General features: G+C 38.8%; 3 protein-coding genes and 1 pseudogene across 7 annotated transcripts in view; 1 reads left to right on the forward strand and 3 right to left on the reverse strand.

Annotated features, from left to right (window-relative positions):
* Positions 1 to 9,275: 9,275 nt before the first annotated feature.
* JMJD4 (jumonji domain containing 4) lies at positions 9,276 to 10,965 on the reverse strand. The gene is made up of 2 exons (XM_020945182.2): positions 10,124 to 10,965; positions 9,276 to 10,060 (listed from the first exon to the last, which is right to left on the reverse strand). Exons 1-2 carry the CDS (start codon positions 10,753 to 10,755, stop codon positions 9,406 to 9,408), a joined length of 1,287 nt encoding a protein of 428 aa, XP_020800841.2. The 5' UTR covers positions 10,756 to 10,965; the 3' UTR covers positions 9,276 to 9,405.
* A 215-nt stretch (positions 10,966 to 11,180) lies between these two features.
* Positions 11,181 to 13,927, reverse strand: LOC110178081 (ionotropic receptor 21a-like; annotated as a pseudogene). The gene is made up of 6 exons (XR_015271103.1): positions 13,470 to 13,927; positions 13,042 to 13,325; positions 12,554 to 12,984; positions 12,305 to 12,497; positions 11,678 to 12,245; positions 11,181 to 11,622 (listed from the first exon to the last, which is right to left on the reverse strand). The product of XR_015271103.1 is annotated as an ionotropic receptor 21a-like (transcript).
* The window catches only part of Fas3 (fasciclin 3), a 292,347-nt gene continuing 282,910 nt past the window's right edge, over positions 12,716 to 22,152 (forward strand). For all 4 annotated transcript variants that reach the window (XM_086830399.1, XM_086830395.1, XM_086830396.1 and 1 more), the window contains exon 1: positions 12,716 to 12,995. The gene's annotated coding sequence lies outside the window, so the exon portion shown is untranslated. The remainder of the gene's footprint in view (positions 12,996 to 22,152) is intronic.
* Positions 14,820 to 22,077, reverse strand: Zir (dedicator of cytokinesis). The gene is made up of 13 exons (XM_020945111.2): positions 21,917 to 22,077; positions 21,761 to 21,842; positions 21,533 to 21,702; positions 18,992 to 21,477; positions 18,352 to 18,938; positions 17,101 to 18,297; positions 16,308 to 17,039; positions 16,101 to 16,232; positions 15,856 to 16,036; positions 15,619 to 15,797; positions 15,191 to 15,561; positions 15,082 to 15,120; positions 14,820 to 15,015 (listed from the first exon to the last, which is right to left on the reverse strand). Exons 1-13 carry the CDS (start codon positions 21,955 to 21,957, stop codon positions 14,994 to 14,996), a joined length of 6,219 nt encoding a protein of 2,072 aa, XP_020800770.2. The 5' UTR covers positions 21,958 to 22,077; the 3' UTR covers positions 14,820 to 14,993.

Consider the following 22,152-nt stretch of genomic DNA (forward strand, 5'->3'; position numbering starts at 1 on the left):
TTTGGTACAAATCGAAACTTAAGAAACTCATAACTAAGCCAAAAATGCATTAATTTTGATAATGAAGCCTGTTCTGTGCTAGTTTAGAATAGGTTAATAAATCTGCATACCCAAATTGAACACTTAAGGTATTACAAATTTTACTAATTTTTGAAAATTTTACAGATGTAATAACATCATATATTTTTTAAGTAAAAACTGACAAAAAAAGTATTTCCTTCCTACATGCCTAATTTTGATAATGAAGCCTGTTCTGTGCTAGTTTAGAATAGGTTAATAAAACTGCATACCCAAATTGAACACTTAAGGTATTACAAATTTTACCAATTTTTGAAAATTTTAGAGATGTAATAACATCATATATTTTTGTAGTAAAAAATGACAAAAAATTTATTTCCTTCCTACATGCCTAGAAAGTTTCGCCTGTTGCTGCTGATCAAGAATATATATGGTTTATAGGGTCGGAAATGACTCCTTCACTCGTCGCAAGCTTCAGACTGAAATTACAAAACCCTGAATATTCGCATTCTATGTGAATATTTATCTATATTTTGAAGACAATTTTTTGTACAAATCGAAACTTAAGAAACTCATAACTAAGCCAAAAATGCATTAATTTTGATAATGAAGCCTGTTCTGTGCTAGTTTAGAATAGGTTAATAAATCTGCATACCCAAATTGAACACTTAAGGTATTACAAATTTTACTAATTTTTGAAAATTTTACAGATGTAATAACATCATAAATTTTTGTAGTAAAATATGACAAAAAATTTATTTCCTTCCTACATGCCTAGAAAGTTTCGCCTGTTGCTGCTGATCAAGAATATATATGGTTTATAGGGTCGGAAATGACTCCTTCACTCGTCGCAAGCTTCAGACTGAAATTACAAAACCCTGAATATTCACATTCTATGTGAATATTAATCTATATTTTGTAGACAATTTTTGGTACAAATCGAAACTTAAGAAACTCATAACTATGCCAAAAATGCATTAATTTTGATAATGAAGCCTGTTCTGTGATAGTTTAGAATAGGTTAATCAATCTGCATACCCAAATTGAACACATAAGATATTACAAATTTTACCGATTTTTAAAAATTTTACAGATGTGATAACATCATATATTTTTGTTGTAAAAAATCACAAACAATTTATTTCCTTCCTACATGCCTAGAAAGTTTCGCCTGTTGATGCTGATCAAGAATATATATGGTTTATAGGGTCGCCAATGACTCCTTCACTCGTCGCAAGCTTCAGACTGAAATTACAAAACCCTGAATATTCGCATTCTATGTGAATATTAATCTATATTTTGTAGACAATTTTTTGTACAAATCGAAACTTAAGAAACTCATAACTAAGCCAAAAATGTATTAATTTTGATAATGAAGCCTGTTCTGTGATAGTTTAGAATAGGTTAATCAATCTGCATACCCAAATTGAACACATAAGATATTACAAATTTTACCGATTTTTGAAAATTTTACAGATGTTATAACATCATATATTTTTGTTGTAAAAAATCACAAACAATTTATTTCCTTCTTACATGCCTAGAAAGTTTCGCCTGTTGATGCTGATCAAGAATATATATGGTTTATAGGGTCGCCAATGACTCCTTCACTCGTCGCAAGCTTCAGACTGAAATTATAAAACCCTGAACATTTGCACTGTTTATATTTATCTATATTTTGTAGACAATTTTTGGTACAAATCGAAACTTAAGAAACTCATAACTAAGCCAAAAATGCATTAATTTTGATAATGAAGCCTGTTCTGTGCTAGTTTAGAATAGGTTAATAAATCTGCATACCCAAATTGAACACTTAAGGTATTACAAATTTTACTAATTTTTGAAAATTTTACAGATGTAATAACATCATATATTTTTTAAGTAAAAACTGACAAAAAAAGTATTTCCTTCCTACATGCCTAATTTTGATAATGAAGCCTGTTCTGTGCTAGTTTAGAATAGGTTAATAAAACTGCATACCCAAATTGAACACTTAAGGTATTACAAATTTTACCAATTTTTGAAAATTTTAGAGATGTAATAACATCATATATTTTTGTAGTAAAAAATGACAAAAAATTTATTTCCTTCCTACATGCCTAGAAAGTTTCGCCTGTTGCTGCTGATCAAGAATATATATGGTTTATAGGGTCGGAAATGACTCCTTCACTCGTCGCAAGCTTCAGACTGAAATTACAAAACCCTGAATATTCGCATTCTATGTGAATATTTATCTATATTTTGAAGACAATTTTTTGTACAAATCGAAACTTAAGAAACTCATAACTAAGCCAAAAATGCATTAATTTTGATAATGAAGCCTGTTCTGTGCTAGTTTAGAATAGGTTAATAAATCTGCATACCCAAATTGAACACTTAAGGTATTACAAATTTTACTAATTTTTGAAAATTTTACAGATGTAATAACATCATAAATTTTTGTAGTAAAATATGACAAAAAATTTATTTCCTTCCTACATGCCTAGAAAGTTTCGCCTGTTGCTGCTGATCAAGAATATATATGGTTTATAGGGTCGGAAATGACTCCTTCACTCGTCGCAAGCTTCAGACTGAAATTACAAAACCCTGAATATTCACATGCTATGTGAATATTAATCTATATTTTGTAGACAATTTTTGGTACAAATCGAAACTTAAGAAACTCATAACTAAGCCAAAAATGCATTAATTTTGATAATGAAGCCTGTTCTGTGCTAGTTTAGAATAGGTTAATAAATCTGCATACCCAAATTGAACACTTAAGGTATTACAAATTTTACCAATTTTTGAAAATTTTACTGATGTAATAACATCATATATTTTTTTAGTAAAAAATGACAAAAAATTTATTTCCTTCTTACATGCCTAGAAAGTTTCGCCTGTTGATGCTGATTAAGAATATATATGGTTTATAGGGTCGCCAATGACTCCTTCACTCGTCGCAAGCTTCAGACTGAAATTACAAAACCCTGAATATTCGCATTCTATGTGAATATTAATCTATATTTTGAAGACAATTTTTTGTACAAATCGAAACTTAAGAAACTCATAACTAAGCCAAAAATGCATTAATTTTGATAATGAAGCCTGTTCTGTGCTAGTTTAGAATAGGTTAATAAATCTGCATACCCAAATTGAACACTTAAGGTATTACAAATTTTACTAATTTTTGAAAATTTTACAGATGTAATAACATCATAAATTTTTGTAGTAAAATATGACAAAAAATTTATTTCCTTCCTACATGCCTAGAAAGTTTCGCCTGTTGCTGCTGATCAAGAATATATATGGTTTATAGGGTCGGAAATGACTCCTTCACTCGTCGCAAGCTTCAGACTGAAATTACAAAACCCTGAATATTCACATGCTATGTGAATATTAATCTATATTTTGTAGACAATTTTTTGTACAAATCGAAACTTAAGAAACTCATAACTAAGCCAAAAATGTATTAATTTTGATAATGAAGCCTGTTCTGTGCTAGTTTAGAATAGGTTAATAAATCTGCATACCCAAATTGAACACTTAAGGTATTACAAATTTTACCAATTTTTGAAAATTTTACTGATGTATAACATCATATATTTTTTTAGTAAAAAATGACAAAAAATTTATTTCCTTCTTACATGCCTAGAAAGTTTCGCCTGTTGATGCTGATCAAGAATATATATGGTTTATAGGGTCGCCAATGACTCCTTCACTCGTCGCAAGCTTCAGACTGAAATTACAAAACCCTGAATATTCGCATTCTATGTGAATATTAATCTATATTTTGAAGACAATTTTTTGTACAAATCGAAACTTAAGAAACTTATAACTAAGCCAAAAATGCATTAATTTTGATAATGAAGCCTGTTCTGTGCTAGTTTAGAATAGGTTAATAAATCTGCATACCCAAATTGAACACTTAAGGTATTACAAATTTTACTAATTTTTGAAAATTTTACAGATGTAATAACATCATAAATTTTTGTAGTAAAATATGACAAAAAATTTATTTCCTTCCTACATGCCTAGAAAGTTTCGCCTGTTGCTGCTGATCAAGAATATATATGGTTTATAGGGTCGGAAATGACTCCTTCACTCGTCGCAAGCTTCAGACTGAAATTACAAAACCCTGAATATTCACATGCTATGTGAATATTAATCTATATTTTGTAGACAATTTTTTGTACAAATCGAAACTTAAGAAACTCATAACTAAGCCAAAAATGTATTAATTTTGATAATGAAGCCTGTTCTGTGCTAGTTTAGAATAGGTTAATAAATCTGCATACCCAAATTGAACACTTAAGGTATTACAAATTTTACCAATTTTTGAAAATTTTACTGATGTAATAACATCATATATTTTTTTAGTAAAAAATGACAAAAAATTTATTTCCTTCTTACATGCCTAGAAAGTTTCGCCTGTTGATGCTGATCAAGAATATATATGGTTTATAGGGTCGCCAATGACTCCTTCACTCGTCGCAAGCTTCCGACTGAAATTACAAAACCCTGAATATTCGCATTCTATGTGAATATTAATCTATATTTTGTAGACAATTTTTTGTACAAATCGAAACTTAAGAAACTCATAACTAAGCCAAAAATGTATTAATTTTGATAATGAAGCCTGTTCTGTGATAGTTTAGAATAGGTTAATCAATCTGCATACCCAAATTGAACACATAAGATATTACAAATTTTACCGATTTTTGAAAATTTTACAGATGTGATAACATCATATATTTTTGTTGTAAAAAAATCACAAACAATTTATTTCCTTCCTACATGCCTAGAAAGTTTCGCCTGTTGATGCTGATCAAGAATATATATGGTTTATAGGGTCGCCAATGACTCCTTCACTCGTCGCAAGCTTCAGACTGAAATTACAAAACCCTGAATATTCGCATTCTATGTGAATATTAATCTATATTTTGTAGACAATTTTTTGTACAAATCGAAACTTAAGAAACTCATAACTAAGCCAAAAATTTATTAATTTTGATAATGAAGCCTGTTCTGTGATAGTTTAGAATAGGTTAATCAATCTGCATACCCAAATTGAACACATAAGATATTACAAATTTTACCGATTTTTGAAAATTTTACAGATGTAATAACATCATATATTTTTGTTGTAAAAAATCACAAACAATTTATTTCCTTCCTACATGCCTAGAAAGTTTCGCCTGTTGATGCTGATCAAGAATATATATGGTTTATAGGGTCGCCAATGACTCCTTCACTCGTCGCAAGCTTCCGACTGAAATTACAAAACCCTGAATATTCGCATTCTATGTGAATATTAATCTATATTTTGTAGACAATTTTTTGTACAAATCGAAACTTAAGAAACTCATAACTAAGCCAAAAATGTATTAATTTTGATAATGAAGCCTGTTCTGTGATAGTTTAGAATAGGTTAATCAATCTGCATACCCAAATTGAACACATAAGATATTACAAATTTTACCGATTTTTGAAAATTTTACAGATGTAATAACATCATATATTTTTGTTGTAAAAAATCACAAACAATTTATTTCCTTCTTACATGCCTAGAAAGTTTCGCCTGTTGATGCTGATCAAGAATATATATGGTTTATAGGGTCGCCAATGACTCCTTCACTCGTCGCAAGCTTCAGACTGAAATTATAAAACCCTGAATATTCGCATTCTATGTGAATATTAATCTATATTTTGTAGACAATTTTTTGTACAAATCGAAACTTAAGAAACTCATAACTAAGCCAAAAATGTATTAATTTTGATAATGAAGCCTGTTCTGTGCTAGTTTAGAATAGGTTAATCAATCTGCATACCCAAATTGAACACTTAAGGTATTACGAATTTTACTAATTTTTGAAAATTTTACAGATGTAATAACATCATATATTTTTATAGTAAAAAATGACAAAAAATGTATTTCCTTCCTACATGCCTAGAAAGTTTCGCCTGTTGATGCTGATCAAGAATATATATGGTTTATAGGGTCGCCAATGACTCCTTCACTCGTCGCAAGCTTCAGACTGAAATTACAAAACCCTGAATATTCGCATTCTATGTGAATATTAATCTATATTTTGTAGACAATTTTTTGTACAAATCGAAACTTAAGAAACTCATAACTAAGCCAAAAATGTATTAATTTTGATAATGAAGCCTGTTCTGTGATAGTTTAGAATAGGTTAATCAATCTGCATACCCAAATTGAACACATAAGATATTACAAATTTTACCGATTTTTGAAAATTTTACAGATGTAATAACATCATATATTTTTGTTGTAAAAAATCACAAACAATTTATTTCCTTCTTACATGCCTAGAAAGTTTCGCCTGTTGATGCTGATCAAGAATATATATGGTTTATAGGGTCGCCAATGACTCCTTCACTCGTCGCAAGCTTCAGACTGAAATTATAAAACCCTGAACATTCGCACTGTTTATATTTATCTATATTTTGTAGACAATTTTTGGTACAAATCGAAATTTAAGAAACTCATAACTAAGCCAAAAATGCATTAATTTTGATAATGAAGCCTGTTCTGTGCTAGTTTAGAATAGGTTAATAAATCTGCATACCCAAATTGAACACATAAGATATTACAAATTTTACCGATTTTTGAAAATTTTACAGATGTAATAACATCATATATTTTTGTTGTAAAAAATCACAAACAATTTATTTCCTTCCTACATGCCTAGAAAGTTTCGCCTGTTGATGCTGATCAAGAATATATATGGTTTATAGGGTCGCCAATGACTCCTTCACTCGTCGCAAGCTTCAGACTGAAATTATAAAACCCTGAATATTCGCATTCTATGTGAATATTAATCTATATTTTGTAGACAATTTTTTGTACAAATCGAAACTTAAGAAACTCATAACTAAGCCAAAAATGTATTAATTTTGATAATGAAGCCTGTTCTGTGATAGTTTAGAATAGGTTAATCAATCTGCATACCCAAATTGAACACATAAGATATTACAAATTTTACCGATTTTTGAAAATTTTACAGATGTAATAACATCATATATTTTTGTTGTAAAAAATCACAAACAATTTATTTCCTTTCTACATGCCTAGAAAGTTTCGCCTGTTGATGCTGATCAAGAATATATATGGTTTATAGGGTCGCCAATGACTCCTTCACTCGTCGCAAGCTTCCGACTGAAATTACAAAACCCTGAATATTCGCATTCTATGTGAATATTAATCTATATTTTGTAGACAATTTTTTGTACAAATCGAAACTTAAGAAACTCATAACTAAGCCAAAAATGTATTAATTTTGATAATGAAGCCTGTTCTGTGATAGTTTAGAATAGGTTAATCAATCTGCATACCCAAATTGAACACATAAGATATTACAAATTTTACCGATTTTTGAAAATTTTACAGATGTAATAACATCATATATTTTTGTTGTAAAAAATCACAAACAATTTATTTCCTTCCTACATGCCTAGAAAGTTTCGCCTGTTGATGCTGATCAAGAATATATATGGTTTATAGGGTCGCCAATGACTCCTTCACTCGTCGCAAGCTTCCGACTGAAATTACAAAACCCTGAATATTCGCATTCTATGTGAATATTAATCTATATTTTGTAGACAATTTTTTGTACAAATCGAAACTTAAGAAACTCATAACTAAGCCAAAAATGTATTAATTTTGATAATGAAGCCTGTTCTGTGATAGTTTAGAATAGGTTAATCAATCTGCATACCCAAATTGAACACATAAGATATTACAAATTTTACCGATTTTTGAAAATTTTACAGATGTAATAACATCATATATTTTTGTTGTAAAAAATCACAAACAATTTATTTCCTTCCTACATGCCTAGAAAGTTTCGCCTGTTGATGCTGATTAAGAATATATATGGTTTATAGGGTCGCCAATGACTCCTTCACTCGTCGCAAGCTTCCGACTGAAATTACAAAACCCTGAATATTCGCATTCTATGTGAATATTAATCTATATTTTGTAGACAATTTTTTGTACAAATCGAAACTTAAGAAACTCATAACTAAGCAAAAAATGTATTAATTTTGATAATGAAGCCTGTTCTGTGATAGTTTAGAATAGGTTAATCAATCTGCATACCCAAATTGAACACATAAGATATTACAAATTTTACCGATTTTTGAAAATTTTACAGATGTAATAACATCATATATTTTTGTTGTAAAAAATCACAAACAATTTATTTCCTTCTTACATGCCTAGAAAGTTTCGCCTGTTGATGCTGATCAAGAATATATATGGTTTATAGGGTCGCCAATGACTCCTTCACTCGTCGCAAGCTTCAGACTGAAATTATAAAACCCTGAACATTCGCACTGTTTATATTTATCTATATTTTGTAGACAATTTTTGGTACAAATCGAAATTTAAGAAACTCATAACTAAGCCAAAAATGCATTAATTTTGATAATGAAGCCTGTTCTGTGCTAGTTTAGAATAGGTTAATAAATCTGCATACCCAAATTGAACACTTAAGGTATTACAAATTTTACTAATTTTTGAAAATTTTACAGATGTAATAACATCATATATTTTTGTTGTAAAAAATGACAAAAAATGTATTTCCTTCCTACATGCCTAGAAAGTTTCGCCTGTTGATGCTGATCAAGAATATATATGGTTTATAGGGTCGCCAATGACTCCTTCACTCGTCGCAAGCTTCCGACTGAAATTACAAAACCCTGAATATTCGCATTCTATGTGAATATTAATCTATATTTTGTAGACAATTTTTTGTACAAATCGAAACTTAAGAAACTCATAACTAAGCCAAAAATGTATTAATTTTGATAATGAAGCCTGTTCTGTGATAGTTTAGAATAGGTTAATCAATCTGCATACCCAAATTGAACACATAAGATATTACAAATTTTACCGATTTTTGAAAATTTTACAGATGTAATAACATCATATATTTTTGTTGTAAAAAATCACAAACAATTTATTTCCTTCCTACATGCCTAGAAAGTTTCGCCTGTTGATGCTGATCAAGAATATATATGGTTTATAGGGTCGCCAATGACTCCTTCACTCGTCGCAATCATCAGACTGCAAGGGTATACAAATATTTTCGATGTTTTTAGGCAAAACCCATATGACGATATAGGTATATTAATATATACATATATATTCAAGTCGTCCCACGAATCTTGAGGACTTGAGAGCCTAGTGACTACAGGGAAAAAAGGCACAGAACAGAAAAGAAGCCCAAAACAAAACCAACTCAATCAGATTTTTAAGGCCCTAGAGGGAATAGCAGTCTGTTTAAATATTTTTATTAAAATATTGCAGCTATTGTCTGTATACTAATACACAAGATTTTTGGTATAAAAATATTATGCCAAGGCCTTTACGTGTGACCCCTAAAACTCCAATTGGCAGAGTAATTGCTGGCAGCGACTGTGTAGTGGAAGGGTACTATTCCGGATAGTTTGATCCTCCGTCATTGTTTTTATTATCTTCTTCAAGCACTCTAGATCGTGATGCACATGCCAATCGTTCATTGTATATCTATTGAATAGTAAAAACTTAGTAGCTGAGTTTTTCTCGGCCAACCGGCGAGCGGTAATGAACTCCAAGAGCTCTATAAAATCGAGGTAGTTAATGCCAAAACTGGCCCTCAGCATTGTCTGGCTGTGTGCCTCAAAGTTTTCCATTTGCTGGCAATCCGAGATCTCCTTCCACACGGCCGTCAGGTTGTTTTTGAGATTTTGCCACACCATAAAAATGTTGCACGCATTGAACCAATTGTGATTCACGGATATGGTGTCCGTCAAATTCCACACTTGGTGGAACCAGCCGCTGGGCACAAAAACAGCTTCGTTGGCCCTCTGGTTGATGGTGTAATATCGGACATTGTGTTCATCCAGCATTTGTTCATTGATGTTGAATGGCGGATTTCCCAATCGATCCTGGAGTTTGAATTCCTCGCCTGGTGGCATTATCAGCCATTTTTTAAGGCCCACAATATTGGTTGACCAGCTAAAGGAACCAAAGACGTCCGAGTGATATGAGGTCCTAAAAATAGTGGGTTAATTTTATTATAAAATAAAGTCTTAATAAGAAGTCCTAACCTCTTACCAAGAATTCTTGGGCCCCATATAGACGAATCTGTAGTCGTCCTTGCCCTGATCAATGAGCTGTTCGTTGAGCCAGTCGGAGGCAAAATATTTAGGCACCTGGTAGAAGCTATAGCTGGGCATCTGGGCCGCCAGATGCCAGTCCTTGAGGTAGAGATTGTCCCGGTTCGCTGTATCCGCGTTACTATTTACTTCTGGGGTATCGGTTTCGATTCTGCTCCGCCATCTCTCGAGGTAATCGTAGAAATTAAGCTCCAGCTTCGTATGGCTGTTAAAGTACGCTGAGTTACAGTCGGCTACGGGAACGGGGGTATTACCAATTTTGGTTTTGAGGTAGTCAAAGTTAATGGAGCGGAGGAACGAGGATTGTCCGGTATTAAAATTCACATCTATCGTGTTCTCTGGGATCTTTGTAGTCGTCCACTGCTGGCACTCCCAGCTGTTGGAGACATCAGTGATGATTACGGGCAAATTCTTGTGCATGTAAAGCCAGAAAAAGTCACTGTAACTTAGTTCCTGGGCACAACATCGCAGGATGTCATCGGGCAGCTGCTCCAGCTCGTCTTCGATTTCCTGGTAGGGCTGCAATTGGAGAATGGAGATAGCCCCGTCGTCCAGCTCCTGGGTAGCCATTTAATCTGGCAGTGGGGCTTCGATATCCCTAAGCTTCGACTCATCCACCGGCTTTGTAAACTATATTTATGTATTAATTTGTTTACAAAAGTCCAATTTTGTTTGGTAAAAGTTTAAGCCGTGTGCCCGCCGGGCTGTCCTTTCAAAAAGTCAACCATTCGTCGAAGAAAGAACGGATTTTCCTGGCACTGCAAGTGGTCACACCTAAAGAACACCAATTAATCGATACCTATCGTAAGTGAAGACACAACCTTAAAAGTAGGGAACTTTGCTAAAACTTGGCGCTGCCAGACTGATAGGAGGTTCGTGGCACCGAAAATCGATAACATATTTATTTCTCCCGCGGAAATCGTCTCCATTTTCTTATTGGCATTTTTTCGGTAGTGTCGCGACTTTGACGGAGCTCCCAAAAAAAGTCTAAAATGTGATAGTAATAGTCTAATTGTGGTGTTCTTTTATATTTTTTAAGTGCGGGCTTTCCGGTACGACTCGTCGCGCATGCCGAAATTCATGTTATGGCAATTCCGAGCGCCGTTCTGTCCTGCCGCCTTCCGTTCGGTGTGCGCCCACTGCTCAGCCTCGGTGCTCGGACTCTCCGCCCACGTCGGCAGAACTGTGGAAAGAGGACCAGGAACTATACGCTGACTGTCGGGTGCGACAGTTTGCCGGCGCTTGTAAGTTATGAGCACGACTTTGGACCTGCAGGCTGCGGCCCCAAAAAAAGACAGCTGATCGCAATGCGCAACTGGTGGAAGGGGTAAGTGCGATCGAATATCGATAAACTTATCCGCGAAAAGGATTTCTTATTGACAATTTGTATGTAGTTTCGTGTAACATCGCTGGAGCGACCAAGAAAACGTGCGCAAACTACATATACACACATAAATAGTGGTACTCTTTAATAATTAGGTGCTGTCCTTACCTATTGTGTTTCAGATAAATCGCGCGGCTCAGTGTGTGCACCAAACATTTCGTCCCGCAAAAAGTGCGGAGAAGACTCATCCATCTGCAAAATATAGTCGTCTAAACGGTGCAGCGACTCGATGGCCTTCCGGGACGACTCGTCGCCTTCCAAGGAGCTATATCTACTAGGGCATTCGAGTGGCCATGCTCGGTGAGCGGCTCTCCACCCATGTCGGCCGAACTGTGGCGGGAGGACCAGGAGCTGCAGGCCGGCTTTCGAGAGCGCTTTATGATCTGCCGGCACTTGTTCGTTATTCCGCCCACGATTTCGGACACGAGGGCCGTGGCCCCCAGAAAGAAGCCGAGCGCCATGAGCAAGAACATCCCTTCCGTGTCTGCCGTGGTCAGGCTGCATGGCCCAGCTGACCTCGTTGTTTACTTTGGTAATAAGACCGCTCTGTTGCGCCAACAGGATCATCGAGTCTATCTTGCTCTTGTAAACGGCCTCTCGGGGAAAGAGCAGTCCTATTTGGAAGAGAGCGAAGCACTCTTCGCTTAGATGCAGCGCCGATCGTCGTGATATGTTTCTAGACGAGGAAAAAATTACATACTTTGCAGCAGCAGAGGGGGGCATGTTCATGCTTACTCATCCGAGAAGTTCGACTGTACCAAGTACTCCAGTTGAGCCTTAGAGCCGAGAAAAGCGTAGTTCCAGAAGAAGCTCTGCGTGACGTTGCCGATGCCTACCTCTAGGGTCCCGACAAACTCCATCTTCTTGTACAGTCTAGAGGTTGGAATGTGAGTAGAGTTTTGGAACCATGTCTCCCATCCCCCATTATCTATAAGTTGCTATGAATTGAGTCATCCTTAAATTTCCTTTTTCTTCTCTGCTCACCCAGGGTGCCCACACGGAAGAACAGACCTAGGAGGTCCATCACAGAGTCCACCGTATCTGGAAAAGCTGGCAAAGTTACAAAGGCTATGATGGAGCCGGTGTAACAGGAAGTAATAAGTATCGTGAATAGCCAGTAGGCGCCGATCAGGAGACGCGTTGAGTTCTTCTGCGTGCTGCTCCATGAGTATTTGCCGCTGAATGTGAACGCGTTGGTAAACATGCCAAACACATACCAGAACATATTCTCCATCTCGCCCCAGTTGCCCCAGTTGGAAGCGATGGCCGGCGAAGCCCATTTGGAATTTTGGAGGAAAGAGATTGATGTGTGGTCGGGACAAAGCTCCCTTTATCCAGCTGGTGAGCACCACGGGAACATTAGAGCCGAGGCCATCTGCGTATAGCTTGTGGGTGTACAACACGTATGGACGTTCCTGTGGCAGGGGTAAGTGGACCTTAAATATTTCCTAAATCTTGGTATTTATACTTACTCGCATTGGGTCGGCCATAAGGGATTCTCCGATTACTAGCAAATTGACAATGTTCGAAGACAGTTCCGAAGACAAAAAGTCACGGAGCTTCCACTGTGTTGACCTAGAGACGAGAACCACCCGACTTTCTGTTTGGGCGCCCAGAATCTTACGCGTCATCAGTGGGTCCGAAAGGAATAGGATGTAACTTTTCCAATAACTATCTATAGGGCTTGTGAAGTGGGAGTTTTTTGCTTCATAGCGAGCATTAATCTCGCCATGGTAAAAAGTAATGGGGAGAGTCTGCGAAAAAACACAATGCTATAAGTGCTATAAGTATTGACTTAAAGCCTAAACTTAAATATGTGGGGTTTTGCAAAGAAACAAATCCTTTATGAATATATAAGTAACTTTTTTAAGCTAACCAGAGGCTGAGATATAACTTTCCTTGAATAAGTTCTCTAGAATCAGGCCATCTGATTTTTCGACAAAACTATCGTAATATATGATTGGCGGGCATTTTTTAAGGTACTCCTCGGCTATTTTCTTAACCAAACCCACCAAAGAGTTCGTCTGATCGAAGTTGTACGAATTTACGTGAAATTTGCCAGCCAAAAGATCTGCCCGCGGCTTGGGATTGCCATGGAAAGTTGGATCGACACGGCGCTTATCTCGATATTTCGTCTGATGATTATTTCCGCACTTCCCTTGTCCGTAGATTTCCTCATTTAACTGATAACGGTTAATAAGTCGCCGACTAACACATTTTTCTGGCAACTCAGTCTCGAAGGACGCTCCTGTAGCGGCGTCCCATTGGAGGGCCAATAGAGCTGCAAATAACCAAGCATTCAGCATAACGACTTCAAGTCCTCCGCTCCAAATGTTGGCAGTGGCGGGACTTGCAGCTTTATTTATACCATCCCAAAAAGTAGAATGGGGCTGCACGCTAGTGGTCGTCACCTCACCAAAGTATCGGCCTCCAAATCGAGTATAATAATTGTAACACCTGCGTCAAAAGCTTATCATAAAACCTGATGGGTTTACTTATAATTGTTTTGTTTTGGTTCGAAACAACAAATTCGATATGATTTTAAATAGTTAATTTTATTACAAGCATACGTTCACTCATACATACACTATAATTTTTTATAATCAATAGAAGAAAATACTATATTCACTCGTTTCTTGAAATATTTCCTATCGTGTGCCCTGCTGTGAATAGTTAATTTCTATTCCTTTATAGTAAATTTAGCTTGTTCGTATCAATTATCATCTTATTACGTTATTCCATTAAATCAATTGTGATTGACGGATATGGTGTCCGTCAGAGTCCATACTTGGTGGAACCAGCTGCTGGGCACAAAACAGCTTCATTGGCCCTCTGATTGATCGTCCAGCATTTTTTCATTGGTGCCGAATCGGGGGTTTCCCAATTGATCGAGCAGCGAAACAACCAAATCGCCTCTGACTGGGTTTTATACCCTAGGAAGGGTATTTTTACTTAAGTCTGGAGCTTGTGACGCTGTGAAGAAATCATTTCCGACCCTATAAATCCCATATATTCTTGATCAGCATCAAAAGCCAAATCTAACCGTCTCTGGCAGAAGAAAATTGTCATACGACAATATCAGTTAAAAAGAATGCGAATATTTAGAAGTCAGATTTCGGATTACAAACTGCTAGGGAAGTTATAAAAAATAAAAAATAATTTTGCTGAATGCTTCTCAGGCGAGCCAATATCTTAAAAAAAGTCGTTTTTATGTTGTATTTTCAAACGATTTATAAGATATAAATGCATATAGAATGAAGTGTATTTTATTATTAGTCACTGTTAATTATTTTTGGTAATAATATTTGGATTTGGACCTTATACGAGAGTTTAAAAGATTTGGTCTTATATGCCACCAAAAAGAGAGATCAATCAGTCAAAATATTAATATTGTCCAATTGAACTTTTAAAGATGACGCGCAACTTACTTAAAATAATCCGCCACGCTAGACATGAAATAGCAAGGGTTCTTTTAAAACAAAGTTCTAACAACTGTGTACTGCAGAATTTACCATTTCAGCGGAGTGCTTTTGTTATTGTTTGCATTAGCCCTGAAAGTAAGTGAAGGTACAATGGTTCGATTGAAGAAATAATAATAAAAAAAAATATTTTGAGACATACTTAACGATGCCATTGTTCTGAGCTGTTGTCAGAGTGATAAAAGGCGTCAAGCGCTCAATGAAACGATCGTTGTTGCGCTCCAGTTCCCGCTGGTAATCTTTCTGATCGGAAAGTATTAGGTTGCGATTCTTCTTCAAGGCATCTGCACAACGCTTCGAAAACTCTCGGAAGCAGAGCCGCAGCTTGTTTTGGTGCTTGGTTGGCACGGTGGTGCCGTCGGATAGGTTTGAGAGAAACACGCTTGCCATTTCCATGGGTCCTTGATTCACGGTGGTTCCTATGCACCCCTGCAGCACCATTTGCAATATTTTTGGGTCCGCAGGCTCTTGATTCGTAGCCGCCGCCAACTCCACTGTTTTCTTTTGGATATCCTAATTAGAAAATTGGTGTTAGAGATGTTTGTAAGGTATGGCCTTGACTAGACTTGCCTCTATTGCCACTTCAATGGGTTCCAAGACTATTTGCTGCCGGCTAATAACCATTATTCTAGTTTTCACGTACGGAAAGTGGTTGGCTGTGGTCAGAATCGTCTTCCGCTTGCACTGCTCATGGAGTTCGCCGTGTGCTTTTCCGTTTTTCGTGAACGGCGTCGCATATATGAAACGTTCTATTTAAAAACAAATAAAGCATTATTAGGAACATATAAAGATTAATCAAATACTTACTGATATTGAAATTCCTCTCAAAATATGTTTCTCGATGACGCATCTCGTAGGTTTCAAAGTATGGCTCCACATATGTTATCTGAATGTACGCCTTATCGGGATCCAAAGAGTTTATGTCGACTGCATTTGAGTCCTTGATGATATGAACTGAGTCCGGTCCGAAGCGTTCGGTGTAGAAGTTCTGCGGCATATATTGAATAAGAAATTAAGTTGGGTTTTTTTGTTTGCTATGGCTTATTGCCTACCTGGAGGCGGCTGAAAATCTCTGGTAACTTTGTTAAAGTGGGTTCTTTGTAAATAAATTCCTGCTGGTCCAGATCTCCGAATTTGCCTCCATAAAAACCCACACGAAAGTATGTGCCGAAAACCCTTTTTCCCTGTTGTACATATAAATAAATAAAATAATAAAATATATATGGCTGCAAGAAATAGAAAATCAATAAATTATAAACCTGTAGCTGGGCTATTCTGTTGAAAGCTTCCTGCAGCTTGCCGTGCACTTTGCTGAGTTTCTGAAAATCCCTGTTCGCTTCGTAAATGGGAATCAGAATCTTGTACACCTCGTTCATCGCTTCATACATGCCAGCAACTTGAAACGAATTGGAGGCTTCTTCCAGCAAAGCCTTCAGTCCAGTTTCCGTAAAGTGGTTTCCCAGGCAGATGCCGTCCTCCCCTGGACTGAGGACGTCATCTGACACCGCTGACTCCATAAGAGTGTTCGGTGAAACGCGCTGAAAAGTGACGGCGCCAACAGGAAGGTGGGTCTGTGACTCCAGCATGCTAAGATATTCAGAAACTAAAGCAGCTGCGTGCACATAGCACATTGCTGCCTCAGTATGGTTCGCACGCTCACGGTGCTTCTTGGCCATATTCTCCAACCAAGTCAACCTTAGATCAGGATTATTCTGGTAACCCTTTGCAATACGATTCATGAGATCAAGCAACATTTCTGGATCTTCTTGGTACTCCTTCATCTTCACAGTATCAGACAGTATCATGTGGAGATTGAATAACAGGTCCTGCACTTGCTCTGGGAACGACGTGTCCTGGAGATCAGAGTCTGACTCGGCATACACAAGAACTGTTTTCAGCGCGCGCCGCAAAGACTGTTCACTGAACACCGTGCTGGTACCAACAAGCGAACTTAACGACATAGTCACTTGCATCTTGACGCGGGCGAAATTCTGAAAGCACACGCGCAAACAAGTCAATTAATTAGAATCTTTAAACTAAACTTCAACTTACATTGCCGATTTCGAAGTTTTGTCTCATCAGGAGATAAAGGGATGCAGCTGCTTGTGAGCGAATACCAGGCAAAAGAGACCCGCAGTGCTTCAGTAAAATCAAACACAAGTCGGCACATATGTCGGTCTCCTCATCAAATAGTAGGTTCGGAAATTTGAAGATTAGAGCGCGCTGCGAGGCGAACAAGTTTTGTAGCGCTAGAGTTGATTGATTTCGGGACAGGGCATGCAGCAACACCTTGAGCACGGTCCCCAGGAGATTGTGGTGGAGGTTAGCGGCCACGTGAACAATAATTTCAAGGGTGTCCAGGAGTACAAGTGCTACTTCGGTAGCCAGAGAACCTTCAATGAAGTGACTCAATTCAATTTCATGCTCACTTTTGCCCGTGCCGTCCGCATACTGTGAGCGGTAGGGCATCTGATCCTTTCGCCAGCGGAACTTCTCTGTCGAATTGCGATCTTTCCGCCTGTTTATTAGATCGTAGCGTGCAGAGTTGGTGCCTCTTATACATTCCTCCAACTTCTCCTTCACGTCTGTAGACACATTTTTCCTAAAGCTTTGAGTATTTGTCCGCTTTAGGGTGGGGACGTGTCTCTGCCCCGTATATTCGAACGTTTTGAGGCCAACGTTTACAACCTGCAGCATTTGGTGCACTCTATGCGGGCTCAGGCCCAACAGCCAACGGTAAAGAATACTTCGCTCCAAGTTCTTTAACACCCAAAGAAAGCAGACCATTAAGTGCCGGGTGTTTTCTGAACTGAATGGAGACTTGCTCTTGACTTGCTCACTCATATAGGAGTAGGGACGACTGCCGGATATTGCATATGCCACTTCTGGATTTATGGTGGTTGTCGTCATGGTTTGATGGGGGCCTTGGTAATCTTCGAGCTGTCCGATCTGCTGCAAGCGGTCCTGTTCAAGTCCATGCTGATGCAACTGCGGAATGCTGTCCATGACTATTGAGAGCAGGGGGATGTACAAAGCCGCCACTCTGGCACGGGCTTCGGTATCGCTGTACCGAGTGTCCAAATCGTGCGATGTCATTAGGTTACGAACGCAGCGAATAGCCTTTCCGTGTAACTGGGGATTCGGAACCTCCATTACTGCAGCCAAGTCGCTGAGAACAAGTCCGACTAGAAAGTGTTGTTGGAGGAATTCCCGACTGAGGTCCGCGTGTAGAGCTCGTTCTAATGATCCCTGTCAGATAATATACAAATAAGGACACGTTTTTACGATTTCGAATCAACTTACGCATGAGGTCTGACTGTTGCACGATGTGGTGCTTGGAGTGGGGCTACATGGCGCAGAAACCATCGTGTACGAAGTTCCAAACGGCAAGTTAAGAGCTACAAAGTGTTCATGGCTACACACAATTCTCAAGAAGTCTAATTTGTAGTTCATTAAATCTGGTATGGAGGCGTTTTTAGAAATCAGAACCTTCGTGTAGGTCTTAATCAAGCCAAATACAAATCCCCGGTCCATAATGCTCAGGATGTCGAAAATAAAAAAGCCTAAGCTGGCATTCAGGGATTGTGCCAACTTGGGCTCGCTGCAATGGTAGCCAACTACTTTTGTAGTGACTAGATGCACCAGGGTAGACAAATCGTCATTGACCTGGTGTGGGAAACGATTCTTACGCGGCCCATTCAGGGTGTTGGAGTTGTGCAAGTGCTCAATCATTGACTTGATGATGAGCTCAAATAAAAACCATGAATTCGACATGGCGAACTCGGCCGCTTTCCCACTGGCAACGACCCAGTGGAGGGCCAGTTCTTCGTGTAGCAGGCGCACTTGAACATCCCGACCCACGATTGAGTGAATAATATCCATTGAAGGGTCTGGAATAAAAATATTTTAATAAATGGCGTGTGGATCTTAGAACCCGTTTTACCTTTTCGGTCTAGACTGCGACCACTAGTTATCACATCATCATACAGGCTATAGGACTCGCTCACTTGCAGCTCATCTGTTGTGCTGCGACTACACGTTAATCTCTGCTTGCTGTGGAAGGGATGGGGAATTTTACACTGAAATTGCACGTAAGTCGAAAGCAAACTCTGCCGTCCGTATTGGTCAACTACGAGATCGTCGTTTAATATGGACAAGAGTGACGAAACCAAGCACAGAACTTCGAAGACCGTAGAGCCCAGAGACATGGTTTGGCCACCAATCTTGTGGGTCATCACCAGCAATTCGATAAGTTTATCCAGGACCAATGGCAAATGCCTCACCAACGCCTCCCGACTTGCATTCTCGATGTCTAGTAAACACTTCTTGAGTTCCGCCTCTATATTTCCCTCACCGATATGGGACGGTATATTACGAGTGTCCAGATACTCGCAGATCAGAAAGAAACGATCCAGAAAAGCATCCAACGTATGAATGGCAGTCACTGCTTCTACATTGATAGTGAACACTGCTCTGTGATTGTCCAGCCATTTGATACCGGGGAGATGCACATTTGGAGGTATAAAGGAGTAGTTTTCCGGTGGTGATTCCACCATAACAGGCAGATTGAATTCTCCAACCTTGAGCTTGCCATCCTCCAATAATGGCAGCCATGTATAACCAATAGGTGTCTCCACCGACGGTTGAACGTCCTGAGGCTTCTTTTGACAGGACACATGGTAGATGGTGAAAAATAAGTGATGATGCTGCTTTATTGAGGCAGGCAGGGCAATTTTTATCTCATCATAGAACGATGGGCACTTGTTGTGGTAGTTGACAGCCGTGAATGCCTCTGTTGAGAATTTCGGGCAAGAAGACTTGCCGTAAATGGCATTTACTGCATCCTTTGGTGTTTCGCCCGCCATCAACTGTATGCGTACGGCAATATTACGTGCGGAACCAGCACGCGATGAGAAATTGAGTTCTTTTGGCGAAACGAACAGCAGATTGCGATAGGTGTAGTGTGGATTAAAAATAGCCGAGTGTGGAAATTCCAGCACTTCTTTAACAGGGCGTGTGTTCTCGGCGCTCTGCGGGTTTATTTTGGCCAGCTCTGGCGTTAGGGAGTTCTTGGCGTCCTCAATGCAGGGTGAGATCTCCAGTTTAATGGAGCCTGGAATGCATTTGTATTTCTTCATAACTGAGCTTGGTCGTTTTAGCTCTGGCAGAATTTTATACAAGTCCTCGTCCTTCATCTTATCTGCCTCTTGCTTGAAGAAGTTTGGAACCGTTATCGTAATAGGGCGAAAGTTTTCAACAACATTCGCGAAATCATCTGGCGACCACGATCGCCGCTTCTCCTTCCGCTCCAAAGAGCCGCGGCGAGTCAAGGTTCCGCTCACATAATCGGCTTTTCGTCTGAGCTGGTCAAAGCTACTTGTTGATGACTTCCGATCCAAACTATTAGAGCTCGGAGCTGTGCCCAATCCGCTGCTGCCGGCCCCGCTGGCAGCGGAATCGCGGTCATTCCCCCCGACGTCCTTGCCTTCAAAATTGTCGCCATTGAAAACGTCCGTCAAGTAGATTCCGGTCCATGCAAAAGGCATTCGATATTTTCCCAAACGCTCACAATAGTCGGCGGCGTTCGACTTCACCTTCTCTCGGTACTTATCCTTGTCCTCCTTCAAGTACGGTTCCACCGAGTTGTTAATATCGCCCTGCAACACCTTCTCCAGACGAATTACGAGGAAAAGGTCGTTGCTCGGGTATGAGATTTCAAATATGGCCGAGTGGCTCTGGGTGCTGACGTCGGCACACTGGACGTGAGTTGACAACATCCGCTTCAGACTATCCGAATTCATGTCGAAGTAAAAGTTCTCCGATATTTTCTGACGTTCTTTGGCGTCATATATTGCCATAGAGGCAAAGATTGGCTCCACCTCGAGTTCAAGACGGAGCTGAAGGCACTTGACTTGAATGCGGTGTCCCATGTGCTCCATGGGAATATCGGCCATCAACCTCCGCTCGATGCTTTCTTCCAATTCTGACTCTGGATACAGCGAAAAGAGAGCCACTTGACGGTCCTGCTGCCGTCGCGCTTCGTTGGTCTGATCGATTTGTTCCGGCGGAACGTTGTCCAGTAGGTTCGGTATGAGGGGATCATTGACCGAGCGCCGCAGATCGAAGCTGGCCCACGAGCCGCGAGGCGTTAAGGTATCCGTGCAAGAACTAACCGAAGCTAAACTCGCTATAGACTGTCTTGAACTGGGAGTGCAGCTTTCGCTCTTGTAGGCAAACGTCTCCTCGAAGGAAGCGAAGTCCTTGTCGATCTCAAACTCCTGTTGGTATGCCGACGGGCTAATGGCACCGCGATCAATCCGCTCGCGAATGTAGCACGAGCTGGAGAGGTGCCGCTGCGCGTACTCAACTGTCTTCCATGGCCGTGTGTAGCAGTTGACGCACTCTTGGACATGTTGCGGCAAATCCGTCCTGAAAAAGGTTCATAAGTGGCGTTCTTTAACTGGGCAATGGTTCGATAACTAACAGTTTTTCGCTGGGGACAATGTGATCAACAGTCCGGATTTTTCGGGGAATGACTTTTACAGTTACATCTCCTTGGGGAAAGTCCAGGATGTGCTTCAAGGGATCTCGGCTGATGATGTTCATATGCTGCGAGAGGAACTCCTCATAGTCGAGCGGCTCTGTCGGGGAAACCTGTGCCAGAGACCGGATTTGTCTTTATGTATGAACAATTAGCTCAAGCTTAACTCACCGTAGAAGAGCACAACGACGTGTCTATGGTCTTAGACAAATGGCAATTGGAAACATTTTTCCGTACATCAGCCGCCGACTGCCTTTGAGTATGAGGAGAAAATTGATATAGACACAAACGTTGGGCGTTGTTTGTAGCCGGTCGGGGCCAACTTACTTAGAAACCTTTTGCACAAACGAGCGCTGTGCGTTAGACATTTCGTGTGCTCGCTGTTGCCTGTTTTTGATTAATACTTTTATTAATTACTGATTACAAGAAATAAACAAAGCGTAGCGAAAATTAGAGATGTGAAAACTTCGATAAACGGATTCACTTCTGGTCACACTTAAATCGAATAAAGACCTGGTGGCGCTAAGAAATTGGAGAAGAAAAAGGTGTCTAACTTTGTTAAA

Source organism: Drosophila serrata, unplaced genomic scaffold (genome assembly GCF_035046125.1).
Source record: "Drosophila serrata isolate PLE 108 unplaced genomic scaffold, ASM3504612v1 contig_240, whole genome shotgun sequence".
In the NCBI taxonomy this organism is placed as follows: domain Eukaryota; kingdom Metazoa; phylum Arthropoda; class Insecta; order Diptera; family Drosophilidae; genus Drosophila; species Drosophila serrata.